This window comes from Heterocephalus glaber, unplaced genomic scaffold (assembly GCF_053883595.1).
Source record: "Heterocephalus glaber isolate CG9 unplaced genomic scaffold, H.glaber_assembly_v1.0 deba00001452, whole genome shotgun sequence".
Taxonomy (NCBI): domain Eukaryota; kingdom Metazoa; phylum Chordata; class Mammalia; order Rodentia; family Bathyergidae; genus Heterocephalus; species Heterocephalus glaber.
This window is the reverse complement of record NW_028258302.1, coordinates 20,148,680-20,170,283: the sequence shown is the minus strand read 5'-3', so window position 1 is coordinate 20,170,283 and position 21,604 is coordinate 20,148,680. Positions and strand designations below refer to the sequence as shown.

At 36.9% G+C, this 21,604-nt stretch overlaps 1 protein-coding gene across 22 annotated transcripts in view; it reads right to left on the bottom strand.

Annotated features, from left to right (window-relative positions):
- Positions 1-21,604, bottom strand: part of Eif4g3 (eukaryotic translation initiation factor 4 gamma 3) — a 363,950-nt gene that overhangs the window by 284,682 nt on the left and 57,664 nt on the right. For all 22 annotated transcript variants that reach the window (XR_002396957.2, XM_021262986.2, XM_021262987.2 and 19 more), the window contains exon 2: positions 4,341-4,416. Coding sequence is in view for 19 of the 22 variants with exons in the window: in XM_021262986.2 (XP_021118645.2) it covers positions 4,341-4,416 (76 nt within the window). In the remaining 3 variants the exon portion in view is untranslated. The remainder of the gene's footprint in view (positions 1-4,340; positions 4,417-21,604) is intronic.

Here is a 21,604-nt window from a genome sequence, read left to right as displayed (position 1 = left end):
CACAACTACAGTAACCTCTTAACTCATCTCCTTGCTACCATTACCCACCCTTATCACAATCTACTCTCTCCATGACATAGCTATAGTAACCTTTTAAAATACCTCAGATCTACTGCTCTGAGTCCTACGCTGCTTTCCATCATATCTAGACTGAAATCTAAAATCCCTACCATGGTCTATAATGCCCCACATAAAGTGATGCCCTAAATCCAACCTTCCTTCACTCTGGCTGCTCCAGGACCCTTATATTTCTAAGACTGTATGAAGCCCATCACCTTCTTTGCACCTATGCACTGCTGTTCTTTCCATAACAAATGCTGTTTCTCTAAAAATTTTCTTAGGTTTCTACTCAAACGCCTTGGTTTTTTCCTTTTTTGGTTGTGGAGCTAGGGATTAAGCCTCGGGCCTCATGCATGCTAGCAAATGCTCTACCGCTGAGCCACCCTCAAAGCCCTTATGCATCTTTTCAAAGGAAACTTCCTTGAGAGCCCTAGCTAAGGAAGGACAACCACTCTTTATCCTATTATCTTGCTTCATTTACATCAAGGTACTTAATATAATTCAATAGTATTTTTGGCATATATGTATATGATTTATTTACTTTTTATCTCACAAAGATGTAAGCTCCAGCAAAGCTGAAGATCTGTTTTATATATCTGAAGATCACTGTTATATCCCAATGCTAAGAACATTGCTTTATACAAAATAATACACAAGCTAATATATTGTGTGGCTTCTTTTATATGAGAAATCCAAAATATAAATAAAGAGCAAAATGAAAGATAATAGGAAAAAGGAGATAAATATTTTGCAAATGGAAGAGGGACCAAGAAATGGAGAAAGGGGATATGGAGCAGAGGGAAAGGAGATGAAAAAGAGAATTAAAAGTGTTATGTAGATGTACCAACTTCCCATAAGGAATGTAATTATTATGTGCTGCAAACATGTACAAAAAAAATGAAAATTAAAAAAAAAAGCTTAAGAGGTATATGCCTCTTAAGTGGCTAAATTCTTATAATGGAATAATATAAGCCATTTGTTATTTAAGAAATGTTATTTTAAAACTGTCATAAGAAAAGCTACTATAAAGTGACAAATTAGGATAAAACATATGAAACCTTTTTTTTTGGTAGAAAAAGAAGTAGTAAAACTATATCAAAAAATTACAGCAGTTTTCTCTAGAAATCACTTAGGATTAATAGAAATCTTCACTTTCTTTTTTATAATTAAAAAATTATCATATTTTAAGAAGTATGACCCAAAACAATGATCCTACCCTTTCGCCTTAAAAGAGAAAGGAAGATACTGATTGAGAAAGAAAAGGGCAGAAGGGAATAAAGGGAGGGAATAAAGCAAGGGAGGAAAGGACTGCATAAGGGAGGAAAAAATTTTAAAAGGGTAACTACAATTTAGAGGGATTTTTCTGTCAGAAAAAAAACAGAAAGGTTCATTTTCAATGTAAATGATCAGAGAAAATTTCCAAACTGGGTCAAATTTAAGAATGAAAGGCCCTGAAAAAGTAACCAGTGTTTAATTGATCTACAATAGGTGTAAACTAAGACTTGTTTCAGGGAAACCAGGAAAAATGATCATCCCACCCATTACCTGCACGATACTCTCTGGGACCTTAAAACACCCAACCTCACCTCTCTTCTTTTTTTTTTTTTTTTTTTTGGTAACGGGAATCAAACTCCGGGACCTTGTGCTAGCGAGGCAGGTGGTGGAACCACTGAGCTAAATTCCTGGCCCCTCACCTCTCTTCTTTACTTCAAGTCATCACCCCTAACACACTCAACTAACTATGGACCATTCCATTAACCAGACTTCCAAATCTTTACCTCCTTTTTTCCCTCTTCTGTCTGAGAAGTCCTACACAGTTTAAGTCTCATTTTCTCAGGGATGTGACCGCTTCCTTCCCCACACAAGAGTATGTTCTTATCTCTTTTTTTCCAAATTTTTATTCTTATTAGTGTATGTTTGCAGTACATAATGATTATATTCATTGTATGGAGGTAGTACACATACATAGAACATGTTCTTGTCTCTACTCAAGAGGTTCTTAACCTAGAATCTACAGAGAGCTAATGAGCATCTGTGAAACTCTAAAATTATATGTTCTACTTGAAAGAATATTACAATTATTTTCAGATTCTAAAAGTAATGCATAAACAAACTGTTAAGAAACACTGTTCCAGTCAGGCATAGAGTGGCACATTCCTGAAATCCCAGCACCGTGGGAGACTGAGGCAGGAGCAAGACTGCAAGTTACAGACCAACAGGGCAACTCAGTGAGACCCTTTCTCAAAAAAAAAAAAAAAGAAAAGAAAAAGGGGCCAGGGCTATAGCTCAGTCCAAAGGCCCTGGGGGTTCAATTCCCAGTACCAAAAATAAAAATAAATTGCTCCATCAGTTCACTTTAGATTACATGTATTTATTGACTCATCTTGCTCTCTAAACTTTGTTTTATTTTTAGCCTCAACACAGAATTCTTTTTTATTTTTATTTTTGGTACCAGAGATCGAACTCGGGACCTTGTGCTTGCAAGGCCAGAACCACTTTGCTAAATCCCCAGCCCAACACAGAATTCTTTATTTTGTCCAAAACAGCACAGTAAAAACATCTTCTACAATACGTAAACCTATATCGAAAACATAGAATATCTCTAATATTTTTCCTTTATATGGCAGCATACCAGTATATCCAAGAGAAAGTACTATTGATGGGCCAAAGGGAAAAGTGATTTGGGCAATGACCTAGGTACCAGGCATTAACCTTCAAAGAACAGGTAAATGACAATTTTAGTCAGAAAAGCAGTATTAAAAAAGTTTCTATTGAGAAACTGAAAGTGTAAATAAGGACTAAAAGGTATAATAAATAGTGTGAAATAGAAAGAAAAGGGGCAAAGGGGAAGGGGAAGTGGGAGGGGTAGGGGAAAGGAAAGAAGAGAATGGAATTAATATGAGAAAATGGAAAAATGGAAACAAAGTATTTGTAAATAGGGAGGGATGGAGGGGTTGAAGGGAGGGCAGGGGAAGGGGAAAAAAATAAGAACCAAGAGAGTATGTAAAGGTGCAAATTTCCAATGATGAACGTCATTATATTGTACACCTAAAATGTACCAATAAAAGGATATACAAAAAAAAAAATAGTTTCTATGAAGCTGAGATTTGTGTATTTTATTCTGCATTCCTGGTCATTTCACCCACAGCCTGACTTCTTAGTCATGGTTCTTTGCCTCTGGAGTGGTACTAAAAAGTATAGGGAATACCTATCCAACATCAAATTTTCATCCGAAAAACTCAACAGAAATGACAAAGCTTAAAAAAAGTGTGCTGGATTTCAGAAATATTTAGTAATTTTTAAGAAAGCTTACCATGAACACTTCCAAAAACAATAGGCTTTACAACATCCTGTGCATCCTGAGTAAACATCTACTCAGGCCATTAAGTCAAAATCTGCTTAATAATTTGTTTCTCACATACCCTTTCATCTCAGGACAATCAAGTCAATAATCATGTGATTTCTTCTAATGATCTTTGTTAGCCTACCTTTAATAATGCAAGGAAAGGGCCAGGGATTTAGCTCAGTGGTTTCCTGTCTGCTGCGCAAGCACAAAGACCCGAGTTCAATCCTCGGTACAAAAAAATAATAATAATGAAAGGAAAAAAACTGGTACATGTTTTAAGTCAACTGGTTCTCCTAGGTCTCATGATTTCTATTGACTGAAGTGTTTCTTTACAACACAGAAAGAAATGATTTGTAGAATTGAAATATTTTAAAAGATGGGTTTTGTACTCTCAGGTACCCTAAAATCCCTAGGTTTGCTGCAAGTCACCTAAAATTTGCTTCTTATTGCCTACAACTTTTAACTTTGAAATTTCATTCATAAATTTGAATCAATCATTTAATACAAAAATGTAAATTTCCTCTAATGTTCACTTTTCCACTCCTTCTACATATGTTATATGTTATCAGAGAGGAAAAGAAAAATACTAAGTTAATAAAAAACTAAACATTTTTAAGAAAATATATTCAAAATTATATAAAACATCAGTGTCCCAAAAAATCAAAATACAAGGCCAGAAGTTAATATTTATGGGAAGAGAAAAAAGACAACAGGTATATAAGCTACTCTATCTTAGCAGTGTTTCATCCCTACTTAGATTAAGATAATGAAAAAAGGGTCTATTTGCCTCATTACATTATACTCATCTAATTTGATTGAAAATTTTTGCCAAAAACCTATCATATGTTAATAAAAAAAAAAAACTGCCCATAATGTCAAGAGCTCAAGTAGAAAAGGAAATACACTGTGTGACAAGAAGCCTTGAAATACTCACTGTACTATAGACAGCTGAAACCGTGGGAGTAAAGATTCGATCCTCAAGAGGCTGCTGAACAGGTCCTCTAGGAATTCTAGAAGAGCAAGTTAAGGATAAGAGAATTCAAAAATGAATTGTTTTAGCAGTAAGAGAAAATTACCACCACAAAATTCTGCCAATTACCCAACTTTTTTACCTAATTAGTGGAGTTATAGACTTATTCCTCCATAGAAACTGGAAAATAAAGCACTTTAAATTTCCCAATGTGACTTAATTTGAATCTTCTCCAAAAGTGGTACCCATGATAAACATTCTATATCAACTCAAAACAAATATAATTATAAAAGTTTTCAAACTTTAGGCCCATGATGAAAATTTACCAACTTTACTTTCTATACAAAAGGACTAAAGAAGTATAACCACAATATTCAGGAAGACTCATCAAGTATAACTCCTGACAAAGGCCCAATCTGTTCTGTCAACTATGCTACACAGGAATAACAAACACAATTGTTTCCTTATTGTTTAATTTTGCTTTTTGTTGTTTTAATTTTATTTATTTATTTATTTTTGGTACCAGGGATCGAACTTGGGACCTTCTGCTTTCGAGGCAGGCAGCAGAATCACTGAGCTAAATCTCCGGCCTGACTATCATCTCATTAAACTTCACAATTAAAAGATCAAACTCTTCTACTTGGTATGGTAATATTTTGGAATAGAAAATGCCTGTATACTCTAGCCCTCTTGAAGAATCACAGCCAGGCCTGAGGGTAGAGCACTTACCTAGCATGCATTAAGACCTGGGTTCAAGATCTACTACCACAAAAGTGGGGGGAGGGGAGACAACCAAGAGATCAACAGCAACTACCTCTAGATGATGGGATTACCTAACTGTAGTATGTGCTTCTTCTACAGTAAATACAAATGATTTGTATGATTTAAATTGTTTTTAAAGAATGACTATAAATTGAATGGCGCTGACAACTTGGGGCCATTCAAACTGAATCCAGCTGGATAATTATAAATGTTTTTTCCATCAATAAAAAAATTACAGTGTGGTTGCAGACACTATAATTCCAGCATCCTGGAAGGCTGAAGCAAAAGGACTACAAGTTTCAGTCCATCTTGGGCCAGGGATTTAGCTCAGTGGTTCCGGCGCCTGCCTCACAAGCGCAAGGTCCCAAGTTCAATCCCCAGTACCAAAAAAAAAAAAAAAAATTCAGTCCATCTTGGACAACTTGGAGAAAACCTGTCTCAAATATTAAAATGGGGGGGGGGCGGTGTTTGCACACCTGGGACCTTCAATGTGAGGGTCAATTCCCAGCACCACCAAAAAGGGAGGAGTGTGCATAAATGTTATAAACTGAAAATGAGACTCTTTCCTTCAGCTTAACAAATACTTAATACATCCCACATCATATTCTTTTCTAATTCCAGACAGTTTGGAAGACAAACTAAGAGAGGCAAATAGTTGGGGTTTTTTTAAAGAAAGACAAGCTGCCAAAATCTGGAAGAATCAGAGGTAAAATTCTTTTTTTTTTTTTTTTGGTACCAGGGATCGAACTCTGGTCCTCGAGCCTGCACAGCAGGCAGTGAAACCACTGAGTTTAATCCCCGGCCCCAGGGGTAAAATTCTTTATATCCAAGCAGCCAGCTTACTGAGGTAAACAAAGGGAACACAAAACCAAAACTCTTACTCTGTAGTCATTAAAATGTCTAAAAATTCTGTACCAGTCTCTAGATAGCTTCTTACACTTAGCAGCCTCAGACAATAATTAAATGCACTGCCACCACCTCCTACACACAAAGAACTGTTAAATGCTGCAATGGGATCTGATAAAGCTAAAACATTTTATTAAAGGAACTGTTTCAAATTACACACACATATATAAACAAAACATAAGCCTCACGAGTTTCAGGACAAACATCCTTAATATTAGCTTGGCAGTCCTTTCAGAATAAGGGCTAACCCTTTATCCAAAAAAAAATCTTTCTAGCCACTGAAGTTCTACAGTCTGATCACATGACTGGTGGAAAATCAGGGCTGTCTTCCTTCTGCAGTGCCAACTGCTATTGCTTTTTCCAGGTAGAACTAATTCTCATGATGTCAAAGTAAGTTCTCAAGTGAGTTATTAATTCTATGCCAAACAAGGTGAGCCACTCCAACTTTACAAAGGGAAAGTTAAAGACCCTGATTTCTACTAGTTACTTTATTAGCTAATAAGATTACTATAACTACAAGATTTCTAAGGAAGACAATTCTATATTTGGTCAAAAGTACAGTAACAAACATTCTTTCTTCCTCCTTGGCCACAAATAATGTTGATTTCATTTATTTTGCACCCTATAAACAACAGAGTATTATGATATGGTAATTTAACTGTGTATTCAAATACCTTTAGTACAAAAAAATTATTTTAAAACAAAACATAGTTCTATTAAAAACATGAAAATAGAAATCAAAAGATCTGAATCTCAAGCCTAGTGAGAAGCCTCGCCCAGCCACCCTGTCTGCACGAACCACTTAGTAATATGTCCTCACCCAAGAAGACAAGGCTTAAGAGCCTAGACCAGGTCTACCCATACTCCATGAAGTGTAATCTTCCTATTACATCATTGAGGGTGCAACACTTTAGAGCATGGTAAGAAAAATGTTGCAACCTGATAAAAATATGTTTGCCATGGGTCGGGGATTTAGCTCAGTGGCAAAACACCTGCCCTGCAAGGGCGAGGTCCTGAGTTTGATCCCTGGTACCAAAGGAAAAAAAAAAAAAAGTTTGCCCCCACCAAAGGTGAAATAAATTATTAGTTCACTCCAGAAAAGAGCCAAATTATTCTAAAATGTCTTAAAAGTCCTGAAATTTTGGCTCAAATCCAATTATCTACCCAACAGCAAATGAACAGTCTCTTCTATAGACTAAGTAAATAACTTTAACCAAAGAAACTTATGTTTTACAGTAATTTTCTCCTTTAATTCATAATAGAATGAAGAAAAATGTTTGCAGTTCATATATCTAGTGACAGATACCAAAATAGCTTCCTGATGGGATTATATTTTAATGTTTTAGAGGTCAGAATGTTTACTATAGTTCACAACTTACATATCTTACAAAGAACTAGAGGAGTTCAATGTTTCCCAAAACAAAAAAATAGTAAATATGGAAATGTTGATAACCCTGATTTGACCATTATACAAAGTGACCATGTACTGAATTATTACACTGCACTCTATAAATATGTACAATTACTATATGTCGATAAAATAACTTCATAAAATCAAGAGTTGCAATTATTCATCAGCTATAAAAACAATTCCAGGGCTTGGGATTTAGCTCAGTGGCGCCGTGCCTGCCTCGCAACCAGAAGGTCCTGAGTTCAATCCCAGGTACCAAAGGGGGAAAAAAAATTCCAGAATCTCCATAGCTCTAGTCACCTAACATGAAATGCAGGAATTTCTCTTTTTTGGTACTGGGGATCAAACTCAGGACCTTGCGCTTGCGAGGCAGGAGGCGGAACCACTGAGCTAAATCCCCAGGCCCTGCAGGGATTTCTAATAGTATGCTCTATTTCATAAGAAAACCATCCAAATATATCAGAGACCTCTTAACAGGTTTCTCTTTTTAGACTTTCCAGGAGGAAAATTCTCATTTCCCCAGACTACTCATCACACATTACAGTGTGATGACTGTAAAGTGGACCATACATACTTTTCTATCATCAGTGCAACTTTAAATTGTGTATGCTTTCTTTACTTCGTAACTCAGCTTGCTAATTCATGGTGTCTTTCTTTCAGGCATAATTGCTGTGAAATCATATCTTATTCATTCCGTACATAAGTAATCAATTGTGTGAACATAAGTAGACCTTACATCTGTACCTCTTTAACTTATGACACTAATTCTGATCCATTTCATTTTGAAATCTAATCCTACACTTAATTTTTTCATCTAAATTTCTCAGTAGTATTTCCAGTTTTAAATCCATCTCATCAACCACACTTTCAGTGAAAATGATCAAACAGCTGTAAATTTCACCTATATTGGTTCATTTACAATGATCCAAAAGGTACATCATTCACACCTTGTAGAAGGCAAATAACTTGTAGTTTATATACAAAGGGAGCTACAATAGGGTACATCCAGACCTTCAGCCTGTAACTGGTAAGACAAGTTTTTCTTTTTCCATTACATTTGAGAGATTAGCCATCTGAAGTTATACTTTATGAGAAAAACTTATAAGTGAAGAAATGGAATAAGCTTGAAAAGATTTTAGGAATATTGTAACCAAGCCCAATTAAGATGATAATTAAGCTGCTGCCTGCCTTGCAAGTGCAAGGTCCCAAGTTTGATCCCCGGTGCCAAAAAAAAAAAAAAAAGGTGATAATTGAAATCTCAGGCCTGGAATGAAACTAAATGCTACTATCTTTATTTGGTAAGCTCCCTGAAGAAAAAAACAAACACCAAAAAGGGAAAGGGTGTTAAGAATAGACATCCTTGGGCCAGGGATTTAGCTCAGTGGCACTGTACCTGCCTCACAAGCACAAGGTCCTGAGTTCAATCCCCGGTACCGAAGGAAAAAAGAAAAATAGACATCCCATTCAGCAAAGATAAAACAAACCTAGTACACCTGATCTCTCCTACTGATTAGAACTAAAACTTCTAAACCAGCCATTCCACCCACAGTACAAGGGCCACCTGCGGCCCTGGACAACAACATAAACTTAACATTTTTATGTGATTTTTACGTCATATTTTTTCCTGACTCAACTGTGCAGTGCTCAAGTGCAGATTTCATAAGAAACAAGGGAACACTATGTGGGGGAGGGCACAGTCCAGTTAGTGCTAACTCCACCTACAGTGCCTGTCACACCCAGTCCAACTGAAACTCACAAGTATCAGACACTTGCGCTACCTGATGAGTGAAACACAGCACAGCCAACTATGGATAGTAGCATTTCAATCCACCTCTGTGTGTATGTGCCTGTGAAGACAGGTGTTTATTAAGCAGTCATGTAAGTTTTCTTAGTTAATGATTAAACCTGGGTTTTTGTGATTTTGTAAAATAATTAAAACAGTAAAAAAGAAAGTTTTGTTTCTTATATATTTATATATACTATATATCTATGATATCTATCTATATCTATATCTATCTATATATATATACTATATATCTTATATCTATCTATCTATCTATATACTATATATCTTATATGTGAACCAAGACAATTCCTTTTCACTCAGTGTGGCCCAGGCAAGCCAGAAGGTTGGACGTCCATGCTCTAGACCAGTGATAGCAAATCTTTTAGTGGTTTCAATGATATAAACAGCCTGCTGCAGCATGTGTGCCATAGGTTCACCACCACTGCAAAAACAACCTATCTGGGGACTCAGAAAAATTAGCAAAACATACAGATTGAGGGAGAGTCAAAACTCAGTGAATGTTCCACAAGGGAGCAGGTGTCTTATGAGATTTCTGTTTTGTTTCATTTTCATTTTAGTTTTGGTTATTGTTGCTCTGTTTTGTCCTCTTATCTCTACAGGCTTTGGAGAGTGGGTAGGCCACAGTGAAGAAACTATTTAACAGAGCACTAACTCAGAGTAGCTAAAATCTCAGTATGAACCATTTCTTTTTGGCGAGAGGTAATTGAACAGAGAGCCCTTATAGGCCAAAGACCACTTGGGGTATTTCAAAGAAGAAAACTGGAAAAGGAGATTTCCCTAAGTCCCAGACCTATCCCTGAGTTGTGCACAACAGATCCAAAGCTGTGTAACAAAACTTTTAACAATGAACAGAGGTTATATAAACCTTGTCCCTCAACCTCAAAGCAGAGAAACATGAGCTCTAAATCTACTAGGATTGATAGCTTGCTTAAAAATTAAAAAGAAAAGGGCCAAGGATTTAGCTCAGTGGTTTTGCTGCCTGCTGCACAAGCGCAAGGACCCGAGTTCGATCCCCAATACCAAAAGAACAAAAAAACAAAAAATCAAAAAGAAAAAAATCACCATTTCCTGTAGGATTATAAAGGAACACAATCTACAAAACAAAATTTAAAATATCCAAAATACTGTACAATCTAAAATTACTTGACACACAAAATGAGGAAAAAATTAGGGCAATGGCCTGCTTAAAAACCATTCTTCATGGCTGGGTGTGGTGACATAAGCCTATAATCCCAGTCCTTGGGAAACTGAGGCAAAAGGATCACCATAAATTCGAGGCCAGACTAGACTACATAATGAGTTTAAGGCCAGTCTGAACTACTTTCATTCCTTTTTTTTTTTTTGGTAACGGGGATCGAACTCCGGCCTTGCACTTGTGAGGCAGGTGGCAGAACCACTGAGCTAAATCCCCAGCAGTCTGAACTACTTAACAAGACCCTAGCTCAAAAAACAAAACAAAAAAATCCAACAATTTTTTAAAATGTAAGTAAAGGGCCGGGGATTTAGCTCAGTGGTTTTGCTGCCTGATGCGCAAGGGCCAGGACCCGAGTTCAATCCCCGGTACCAAAAAAAATTTTTTAATTTAAAAAATAAAATAAGATGTAAGCAAAAACCATTCTTCAGCTGCTCAGAATTTATAAAGCATCATATTCATATTGCCTACAACATAATCCAGAAAATATAATCAATTCTTTTTACATTTACATTCATTTTAGGGGTGTGGGTACATCTACTTAACATATCTTGATTCTTTTTATTCCCTCTTTCCTCTCCATGTAACCACTTCTTAAAGGAAAGGATGATCAGTAGGTGATAACCTCAACTAAGATGTGTTATCAAGCATAAACCATAAAATAGATATTATAACTATGCTCTCCATTAGAGAAAGGTAAATACATTTGAAATAAATGAAAAGAGAGGATTTCTCAGGGAATAAGAACTATAAAAGAGAACCAAGCAGAAATTTTAGAACTGAAAAGTTATAAAATCTAAAAAAAAAAAAATTCATTGGGTGGTATAGTGGCAGAATTGAGAGGACAAAAGAATGAGTCAGAATCAGAAAACAGATGTACTTGGGGGCCAGGGATTAGCTCAGTGATGCCGCTGCCTGCCTTGCAAGTGCAAGGTCCCGAGTTTGATCCCTGGTACCAAAAAAAAAAGAGAGAAAGAAAAGAAAACAGATGTACAAAGGGCCAGAGATTTAGCTCAGTGGTGCCGTGCCTGCCTTGCAATCGCAAGGTCCTGAGTTCAATCCCTGGTACCAAAAAAAAGAAAAAATTAAAACACTGGCTTTATTTAGATATACCTAAGATCAATGCACACGGCTGTGTTCCAATAAAACTTTACTTACAAAATTGAAAGGTCAAAAAAAAAAAAGAGGCCAGCAATAAAATGTCATTTGCAAAAACAGGCTGCCAGGCAGAGGGTCTTTGATTGCCAACACTAATCTTACCCAATTTCTTCAACACTTTGTGTAAGACTGCCAATCTTCATATCATAAATACTGTGGTAATATACCCAACATAAAGCTGATTTTCAAACATTAATTAAATTCATCCATGATATACATGGAAGAATTTTTTTTTTTTTTGGTACCGGGGATCGAACTCTGGTCCTTGCGCTTGCGCAGCAGGCAGTGAAAGCACTGAGCTAAATCCCCGGCCCAACATGGAAGAAATATAATACATGACTAGAGAAATCAAAATCATCCATAAAAAGTTCACATTAAAACAATGAGGTATACAAATGGTTTAAACTCTAAATAGATTTTAAAGAATAAAAGTAATTTCTGACATGCCAATAATCATGTCAAAATGTTAATTCAGTACTTACAGTGAATTCTTAAGTAACTGTATTTCATAACCTTATAATAATTTAAAAGTTGAAGCAAAAGAAAAACATCAGGAAAAATTAACACATCTATCTATATTAAATGCAATGACAAATATATTGCATTTCAATTCTCTTTTCTATTAAAGCACCTTCACTAATAATAAAAATTTAAATTGAAACCAACTACCTAATATTATGCATTTCAGCCTGACAAATTTACTATTCTGGGGGAAAATATTAGGATGTATTTCTATAAATCAATTATTTATAAAAACACACTCATCTCCCGATAGTACAATGCCTCACTAAGGCACTGTGGTCTGTCTGATTTAATGTGCCATAATAAGAAGTTGGGGCCCAGGGATTTAGCTCAGTGGTCCCACCACCTGGAATATAGCACTCCAGTGGTCCAATCAATATGGCCCGCAGGACTTTGTTGCTGTATTACCTTCTAGTCATCTCCCCTTTTCCTTCCATATCTTGACTACTGGCAACTATCTGCACTTCTACACCCAAAGTTTACTATTTAAACAGCAAGGAAGCAGCCAAAAATGAAAGTTAAATCCTCCCTACTTTCTATCACTTAACTTTTACAAGCCATATTTTAACAGCACTGTAGAAAATTTACAAAGAATTTCCAAGAAAATAATGACTGGTTCATTTTATCAAAAGAAGGATAGGGTGGGTAAACAGTGACTTTAAGGATTGGCTTACAGAAGGACGAAAGCAAATAAAGAACGAAAAGAAATGAGACCCATGCCCCCTCTGCCCTTATTTATTCAATACTAGAACATGAACCCAGGGCCTTGCCCATACTAGGCAAGTGTTCTACCACTGAGCTACGCTGGGGGGGGGGCGGGGGGGGCTGATAACTAAGGATAGAACCCAGGGCTCTTTGTACTGAGCAACATTCCCAGCTTTTATTTTAAGTTGCTCAGGCTGGACTCACACACTTGTGATCCTCCTGCCTCAGCCTCCCAAAGTGCTCAGAATATAAGCATGCATTATCACACTCAACTCCTTTCTATTTTATTTTGAAACATGAACTTATAAACTGCCCAGGCTGGCCTCAAATTTGGGAACCTCCTGCCTCAGTTTCCCAAGTAGTCTAGAATTCCAGGTGTGCACCAGCATGCACTGCTAGCCCCCCTTTTGTTAAGGGTCCAAAGTCCTATTTTCCTATGAGCAGCTGTTTGTGCTTCAGAAGGCTTTGGAGTTAATCTTGGGTTCCATTTCTAGCTTTATCTTAGTAATTGTTTCATTATATTTAACCTCTAGGCATCAGCCAAGAGTGACCAACTAAAGACACTATTTTAAATACACTTCATAATGCCTGGTATTTGACATCTAATCCCTGTTAATTCCTCTTTCTGGCCCCCAAACTAGAAATAATACAATATAACCATGTTGAAGAAAGTAGTAACAGGAGGGCAAATATTTAAACAGATCTGCATGAACGTAGCTTTATGTGCTTCCTCATTCACCCATTTTCAACAAATATTTTACAAGTGGCTACAAACTAATAATCAAAGTTGCCATGCTCATGGTACTTTCATTCTATGTGGGATACAGACCAACCCAAAAGTCAATAAACAAATCAGATAATTAAAATACTAAAAACTGTATGTAAAAAAGTTAACAATGATGTGAAAGGAGTTAAATGGTATTCTAGATCAGGTTAAAAAAAAAAGGTAATATCTATAAAAGGTAACATCTATGATGAGATCTGACTGATGCAAAAAGCCCATCCTATGAAAAATAAAGAACATTCCAGGAATGGGGTCATCAACTGCAGATGGCATAATTGGGTAGGAGCTGTGTTCAAGTATCATTACAGAGTCTAGTTTGAAAGAATTTGTAGAGTATCGATCAGTTTGGAAATTTGAGCAGGAGCTACATCATTCAGAGGCTTAGTGCCTATGGAGTATGAATTTTTCTAAGGCAACAACAGGAGCATTTAAACAGAAGAGGGGCTGATAGTGACCTGAGAATGACAGAAGAAACAAATGGGAAGAAAAGGCTAAGTTTAAATAGTAAAAACAATAGGATTTCTTCTTGCACAAGAGAAGACGCATTAAGAGAAGGAATAATCAAGAACAGCTGACAAACGTCAGTTGACATGTCATGGTACTATTTGGCAAAATTGGGAGGAAACAAGAGTGTGAAAGAAAAAGGTCTGCTTTGGACATTTAAATTCTGAAACAACTACAGGAAATCCAGAAGATATAAGTACACAAATGTAGATATATGAATTATGAATCAGGCTAAAACTGTAATCTAAGGATACAAATTTGAGAGGGTGGGAATGTAGCTTAGTGTTAGATCGCTTGCAAAGCACACATGAGGCTTGGGTTTAATCTGGGAGAGGGACAAAAACAAAAAGATAAAAACTTCAAAGTCATGAACATAAAAGAAGTATTGAATGCCAAGAGAGAGTAAGAAGGCAAAGGAACTGATAGTGAGACAAAGGAAGAATTAGCAAGGTACAGCACAGCAAAGGTGTGAGAGAGGAGGATACCATCAGATGCAGTGGTTGGGGTAGGAAGGGTGGGACCACACACAAGTGAGAGATAGCATTGTGCCGATACCACTCCCTTTACACTACTGGTGACATAACTGAACAAGGGTAATGAACCTGCCAGCCCTTCAGAAAGTGGGAGAATCAGTTTAAAACCACATTGGAACATACATAGCACATACACATGTGTGCACACACACGCTACTGCACCCTATCCAATGAATTACTGATACCGTATATCTTCAGCATTTAAAAAATATTAAGGCATCAAACTACATTAAGGTATCTAACAGTGCCTGATATACAGTAAACCTCAATAAATTAGTTGCCAAGGTGGTTATTTTAAAAATTATCAAATTTTGAAACTGGCTTAAGCATTTTCAACTATAAATTTTGTTGGCTAAAATGCAAGTACAAATGACATTAATATGTTAAGCAAAAATTATGTCTTTTTTTTAAGTACAAGGTTTTTATAGCTTTTTTACTGTTTTTTTGTATTTGTTTCTGACCTGGTGAGATTTTCTTTTTCCACTATATTATGCTTTCTTATATTACACGGTGGATTCAACATGACTTACCAAAAAATATATTTAAAAAATTTAAATTAAAGTAAATAAGTAGGACGAAGGCTAGGGGCTATAAGGTCACAAAATACTACAAGTAGCAAGAGAAGAGAAATAAAATGTACATAGCTCCTGGTGTTTAATGTCAGGAGCCGAAGAGGCATGTGTATATACAGGTTCCTCTAAGAATACTAACTTTAAGGTCTATCACAACATTGAAACGAAAATTGAATGTCCCATCTCAATAATAAGTTCTAAAGTAGAAACTCTAATGTAAAACACAATAACCTGTATTTTTAATTTCTTAAAATGATAATTTGGTGATGGAACAGATCAATTCACATTCAAATTACTCAGTTCTCTGCAGGGAACTCTTACTTCATATCCAAATGCTTAAATAATTCAGCAGATTTTAAGAGAACTTTTTCAAAACATTATTCACCCCACATCTAATACACACTTTTGTTTTCTTCCTTACTTTCAGCATCCAATCTAGGCCAAAATACTTGACTTTCTCCCTTAAAATAGGAAGAACAAAAAATATAAATACAAAAGTAATTTACCTAAAATTGGCACTCTGAATCAATCTTAGAGAGTCATCCTTCAGAAGAAGGGTTTGGGGCAAAACTTTCAGGTTCCTACTAAATCAGGTAACAGAAGTGTAATGCCCTAGGCAATAAATTACTTAATATGTCACTGAATGTAAATCCAAGATACATTTTAGGACAAAATAAACTATTTGAGTTTGTTACACATTTCTATGTGCTATTAAGTGATACTCTAGGAAGAACATGGACTTTGGACTTAGAAAAGACCAAATTTGAACCCCAAATTCAATGACTAGCCAGATTATCTTGGGAAAATAACTGATCTAACCAACACTATATTTCCTCATCAATATTTTGTGAGACCACAGAAAGACTGAATAAATAAGGCTTTTGATGTGTTTAATTATTATAAAAAGCACTTCCATAAAGATCATGTTTCTTCCCTTCTCTAAACTATCCAGATGGCAAGGCCTTTAAAACAGCTCTCTGCACTGCTGAGTCATTCCCTAACAACACCAAGAGCTCGACTAACTTTACTGTTTAGAGTTTGTGTTTGTTTTTTGTTTTTGAGACAGGCCCTGAAGACTGTCCTTGAATTGCTATGTAGTCCAAGCTGGCCTCAAACTCCCAGTGATCCTCCTGCCTCAGCCTCCAAGTGCCAGAATTACAGGTAGGCAGCACCATGCTGGCTCTGTTTACAGTTTAGAAAAGTTAGAATGAAAACACATGTAGAAGCAAAGTGGGTCTTGGGGAAAATCTGTCATATGACAGACAGCCAAAAATAATGTTTTTTGCCTATCTGACAAAATTTGGAAAGACACTGATTGATCTCTGCCACTATCAGTGATGAACTTCAACCCAGACATTTATTCACCTCTTGAAATAATTTCTCCATTGCAAAACCTGTTCACTCTAATTCAAAAGCCACTCCTAAGGTGAGCAGCTAATCAGATGTGGAGTTCTCAGCTCAAAGTAGTTTACATCAAAGAAAGAAATGTCAGAGAAAACCACTTTTCCTATTTCTGAGTAACTAGTCTTGCTAGCCAAATTAATTTACCCAACTGTCAAATGCCAAAAGATCTACATTATTAAGTTCCCACCATGCTACTATCAAGGAGAATTATGGGAAAAATCATTATTCCTTTAATTAGCAAAATTCTCTCCAAAGGTCCCTACCCACTTAAAACTTTGTGATTAAAGCTAACATCTTGCCTTTCAAAAATGGTCTGATAAATATCAATGGTAATATAAAATACTTATCACCACCCTTCTTTCTGTAGATATTAGCCTAAATGAAGTAGAAATACCGGAAACAGTTAACATTACTTCATCTACCTAAAAACTCACATCCAGTAAGAGTTCTGCAACTACATCTCACCCCACTCACAGCGACATAAGACAGCAGGGTCCTCAACTGACAGGTGATAAAAAATACAACAAAAATCAACTTGAGATCACAAACAAAAAATGGGTTAAATGTTCTTGAGCTTAAAATAATATTGTCAGGAACGCAAACTTACAAAACATAATTTACTTCCACTATTCAATTAAAATATCCTCATTGAGAAAAAATATCCTACAAACTACTGAAACTCTAAAGACAGTTTCTTAGGATATGGGCCCATATAAAGTCAATGTTATTTTATTTGGCAATTCTGAAATATGGATATAAAAACAGGCAAGTTTTTCCTTTCTCATTATAGATATACTCTATTTCCATGAATGGGGAATTCCTTTTCAACATGAAACTCTGAAAGGAAGGCATGTTATAATAACACTATTGAATACAAAGTTTTTGGCAATATCATGTTCTTACATGGAATGGACAGTCAGAATGACTTTCTTCCATAAATTTCAAAATGGAATCATTAAAAAATACTTTAAAACAAATGTCTGCTTAAAAGATGGTGAGTCTAGGGCCAAGTTTCTAGCTCAGTGGTTCCACTGCCTGCCTCACAAGTGCAAGGTCCTGAGTTTGATCCCCGGTACCAAAAAAGAGACAGGAAGGAAGGAAGGAAGGAAGTCAGTCTCGACAAATTAAAACAAGAGTATCTACATAAGGACTCCTAGTAACATCCACAAAAATGTAATAACAAATCTTAGCATAAAAGAGCAGATGACATTTTAATAAAGAAATCTAAGAGTCGCACAGAACACGCCAAATCAGCCCGCTGCAGACAGGCAGGTCTGTGCACGCCCTACCGAGGTCCTGAGTCGCGGGGAAGACGCCGAATCACCCTGCTGCAGACAGGCAGGTCTCCCCACACCCTACCAAGGTCCCCAGTCGCTCGGAACACACACCAAATCAGCCCGCTGCAGACAGGCAGCCACCTGATTCCACACTACAAAGACGCAGAGGACACCAGACCACCAGACCAAGGTACTGAGTCCCACTGTTCCCGGCCCAGAGGTAGGGGCTTCTGAGCCGTGGTCCCACTGCTCCTGGTCCAGAGGAAGGGTCTTCCAGGCCACCATCCCTCCGGCTGCTCCCAGCCCAAAGGAAAGGGCTTTTGGGTCACCATCCCTACCGCTGCTCCTGGCCCCTGTCCCACCTCACCCAGCTCAGAGGAGGTAATCCGTGCAGACGCTAACAGCACCCCCGCCCCAGTCGAAATGAGAAAACACGTAAATAAGTCTCAAAACCAGACTTCCAGATCACCTACACCAACCCCAAAGGGAAATGAGATGGAACACTCTGATACTCAACCACCTGGACCCACTGAACTGGCAACAAAAGGGGATCTGGAAAAAATGAAATCAGAAATAATTTCTCAGATAACAGGAGAAATTGTGCCCCTAGTGCAAGACATGATTAATAAATCTAGAGAGGAGCTCAGGAACATGATGGAATCCCAACATAAGAAACAAATGGAATCCATAAAACAGATGCAAATAGATTTCCAGGACATGAAAAACTCCATTGAAAGTCTACACAGCAGAATGAGCCAATGTGAGGACAGAATTTCAGATATAGAAGATAAGATTGCAATTAGTGACCAGGAAAAGAAAAATTGCTTCAAAATTATAAGGGAACATGAGAAATCAATCCAGCAGCTGCTAGATGATGCAAAGAAGAATAACATAAGACTGATTGGGCTCAATGAAGAAACAGGAGAGAGTGGCGATGACATAAAAAATCTCTTCACAGAAATAATGGCAGAAAACTTCCCAAGCAGAGGAAAAGAGCTTGACATACAGATAAGTGAGGCATACAGGACTCCAAATAGCCTTGATCAAAAAGAAATCTAAGGGCCAGGGATTTAGCTCAGTGGTTTGGTCGCCTGCCTCAAAAGCACAAGGTCCTGAGTTCGATCCCCAGTACCAAAAAAAAAAAAAAAAAAAAAAGAAATCTAGTCAATTCTACTATACTTTGATACATATAAACATTCAATCATGAAAATTTCAAAGTTGCCTCATGCTTCAAATCAAACAGTGCCATCAGAGTATGAATATCTAACCATGAAAGCTGCTCCTATTCCGCCATCTCTCTCAGTACACTGTGCTGTCTACATGAAGGTTCCAGTCCAAGTCAGGACATGATGGGGCTGGCCTCCCACTGAGCTTGATGACTGATTCAAGGATTCTAGATACCCTCTAGCTCTGTTAATCAAACATAAACATAAATCTTGCACTTGGGAGGCTGAGGAAGGTGGATCTCTGCGAGTTCGAGGCCAGCCTGGGTTACATGAGTTCAAGGGTAACCCGAACTACATAGCGAGACCCTGTCTAAAAAAAAACTTATTAAGATAGCTGCTCAATATTTACTATCTCCTATAACTGTTCAAGGATACATACAGCTTCTGTTAAAAGATGAATAAAATTCTGATTATGTGATAAATCTAAAAAAGTGTAATTAAAAGGCTAAGATAAATTCACCTTGCCTAGACCACAGTTTATAAACCATAAATCTAGAGTTAAACTGTGTAATTTTTCCCCATTTAACGCTTACCATTCTGTTTATATGGACTGAAACAATTTCCTCAACTGTTGGTATCCAGAAACTTTTAATGAACAACTTGATAGATCCGCACATTTTAAATGTTTGTAAAGCCTTAGAGTACAAATGCATGTGCACAAAACATCTCTAAAAGAATAAGAAACTAACAACAGTGATTGTTTCTGAGAAAGGCAACAAATGGGACAGATTCATTTTTCACTGTATACACTCTTCCATTCTTAAATTTTTTATCATATATTTACAAATTATTAAGTTAAATGATGTTATCACAGGTGTAATGAAGATCAAAGTTAACAAAAACATATTTTTCACTTTATTTAAAGTGTCTACTCTGATATCTAAAAGTACCCTTTGTTCCAAACATACCATCTCATCATAGTACTTATTACTCTAATTGGAATGAGGAAGAAGCAGGCTCAAGACAATGAAACTATGCAGAAGTAAATTATTTTTTAACTGAAATTTAAGTAACTCTGTATAAAGAAATATCTTTAAAATTCCTTGTAGAATCGATCCTGGAATAGTAACGTGGTCTATTTTCTAATTATACACATAATGTACTATGTGTTCTGTGTGGGTATATTTAGAAATTAACCATGCAGAAGGGAAGTCAGATACAGGGGTAGGTGAACAGTGCTGACTCTTAGCACTCCACTCCAGGAATATATGCTGCAGAGACACCAAGACATTTGAATCCAAACTAATTTCTTTAGTAATGTTGAGTACCTAATTTGTTCTATAACCTGGTCCCTAAGAAAGAATTAACTGCCCTGTGGGCAGATAGGGAAGAAATATAGAGCTGGGGATTTAGCTCAGTGGGTCCACCACCTGCCTCACAAGCGCAATGTTCTAAGTTCGATCCCTGGTACCAAAATTTTTTTTTTTAATTTTGAAAAAGAAATACAGCATAGTAGTAATGTGACATGACTCTTTTAAGAAGTTTTCAAAAGTAATTTTGACCCTATGCAGAGCTTTGGAATCAATCATCCCCCACACCCTGTAACAATGTGTATAAAACATCTCAACCACCCTCCTTTATTACTCAATTTCCATCTTGGCTCCAGGGCCAAACCAGTTATAGCCTTACCAATAACCTCTATATAGGTGATATAAAGATTTTATCCAAAAATCAAGATACTGCCAGGTGTGGTGGTGCACATCTATAATGCCAGTACTCGGGAGGCTGACACCAGAGGACTGCTTCCAATTCAAGGCCAGCCTAGATTACACAGCAAGACCCTAATCTCAAAAAAAATTTTTTTTAAATCAAGATGCTGAATTATCAATAAACTGCACTGAATTTTAAGAAAAAGGGCCAGGGACTTAGCTCAGTGGCACCGTGCCTGCCTTGCAAGCACAAGGTCCTGAGTTCGATCCCCACTACCAGAAAAAAAGAAAAAGAAATGCCCACTGATTAACCAGGTATGGTGGTACATGCCTGTAATTGGAACACTCTAGGAGGCTGTAATAAATTCAAGCCCAGGCTGAACAATTTAATGAGACCTGGTCTCGAAATTCAAGGGGGAAGCGGGGTAGGGATGTAGTTCAATATAAAGGTTCTGGGTTCAATCCTCAGTACTGCAAAAATACACGATACAGGGCCAGAGATTTAGCTCAGTGGCACCGTGCCTGCCTCGCAAGCGCAAGGTATGAGTTCAATCCCCGGTACCAAAACAAAACAAAACACAACGTGATACATACATACACACACATTTAAAATCCCACCTGGTTAAAAATGGTGTAACTATCCAATTACTAATTTGCAAACTAATTAATAGTATACAATTTCAGCTCAAAAATTCATTCAATTTCTCTTTCCACCATAATTTTTCTAATTTTAGTATATGTGCTGACAAACTGAGCACCCTTGATTTTTCTAGAAGCCACTCTTTCTTACCCCTTCCCTTTCCCAAATCCTTGGTA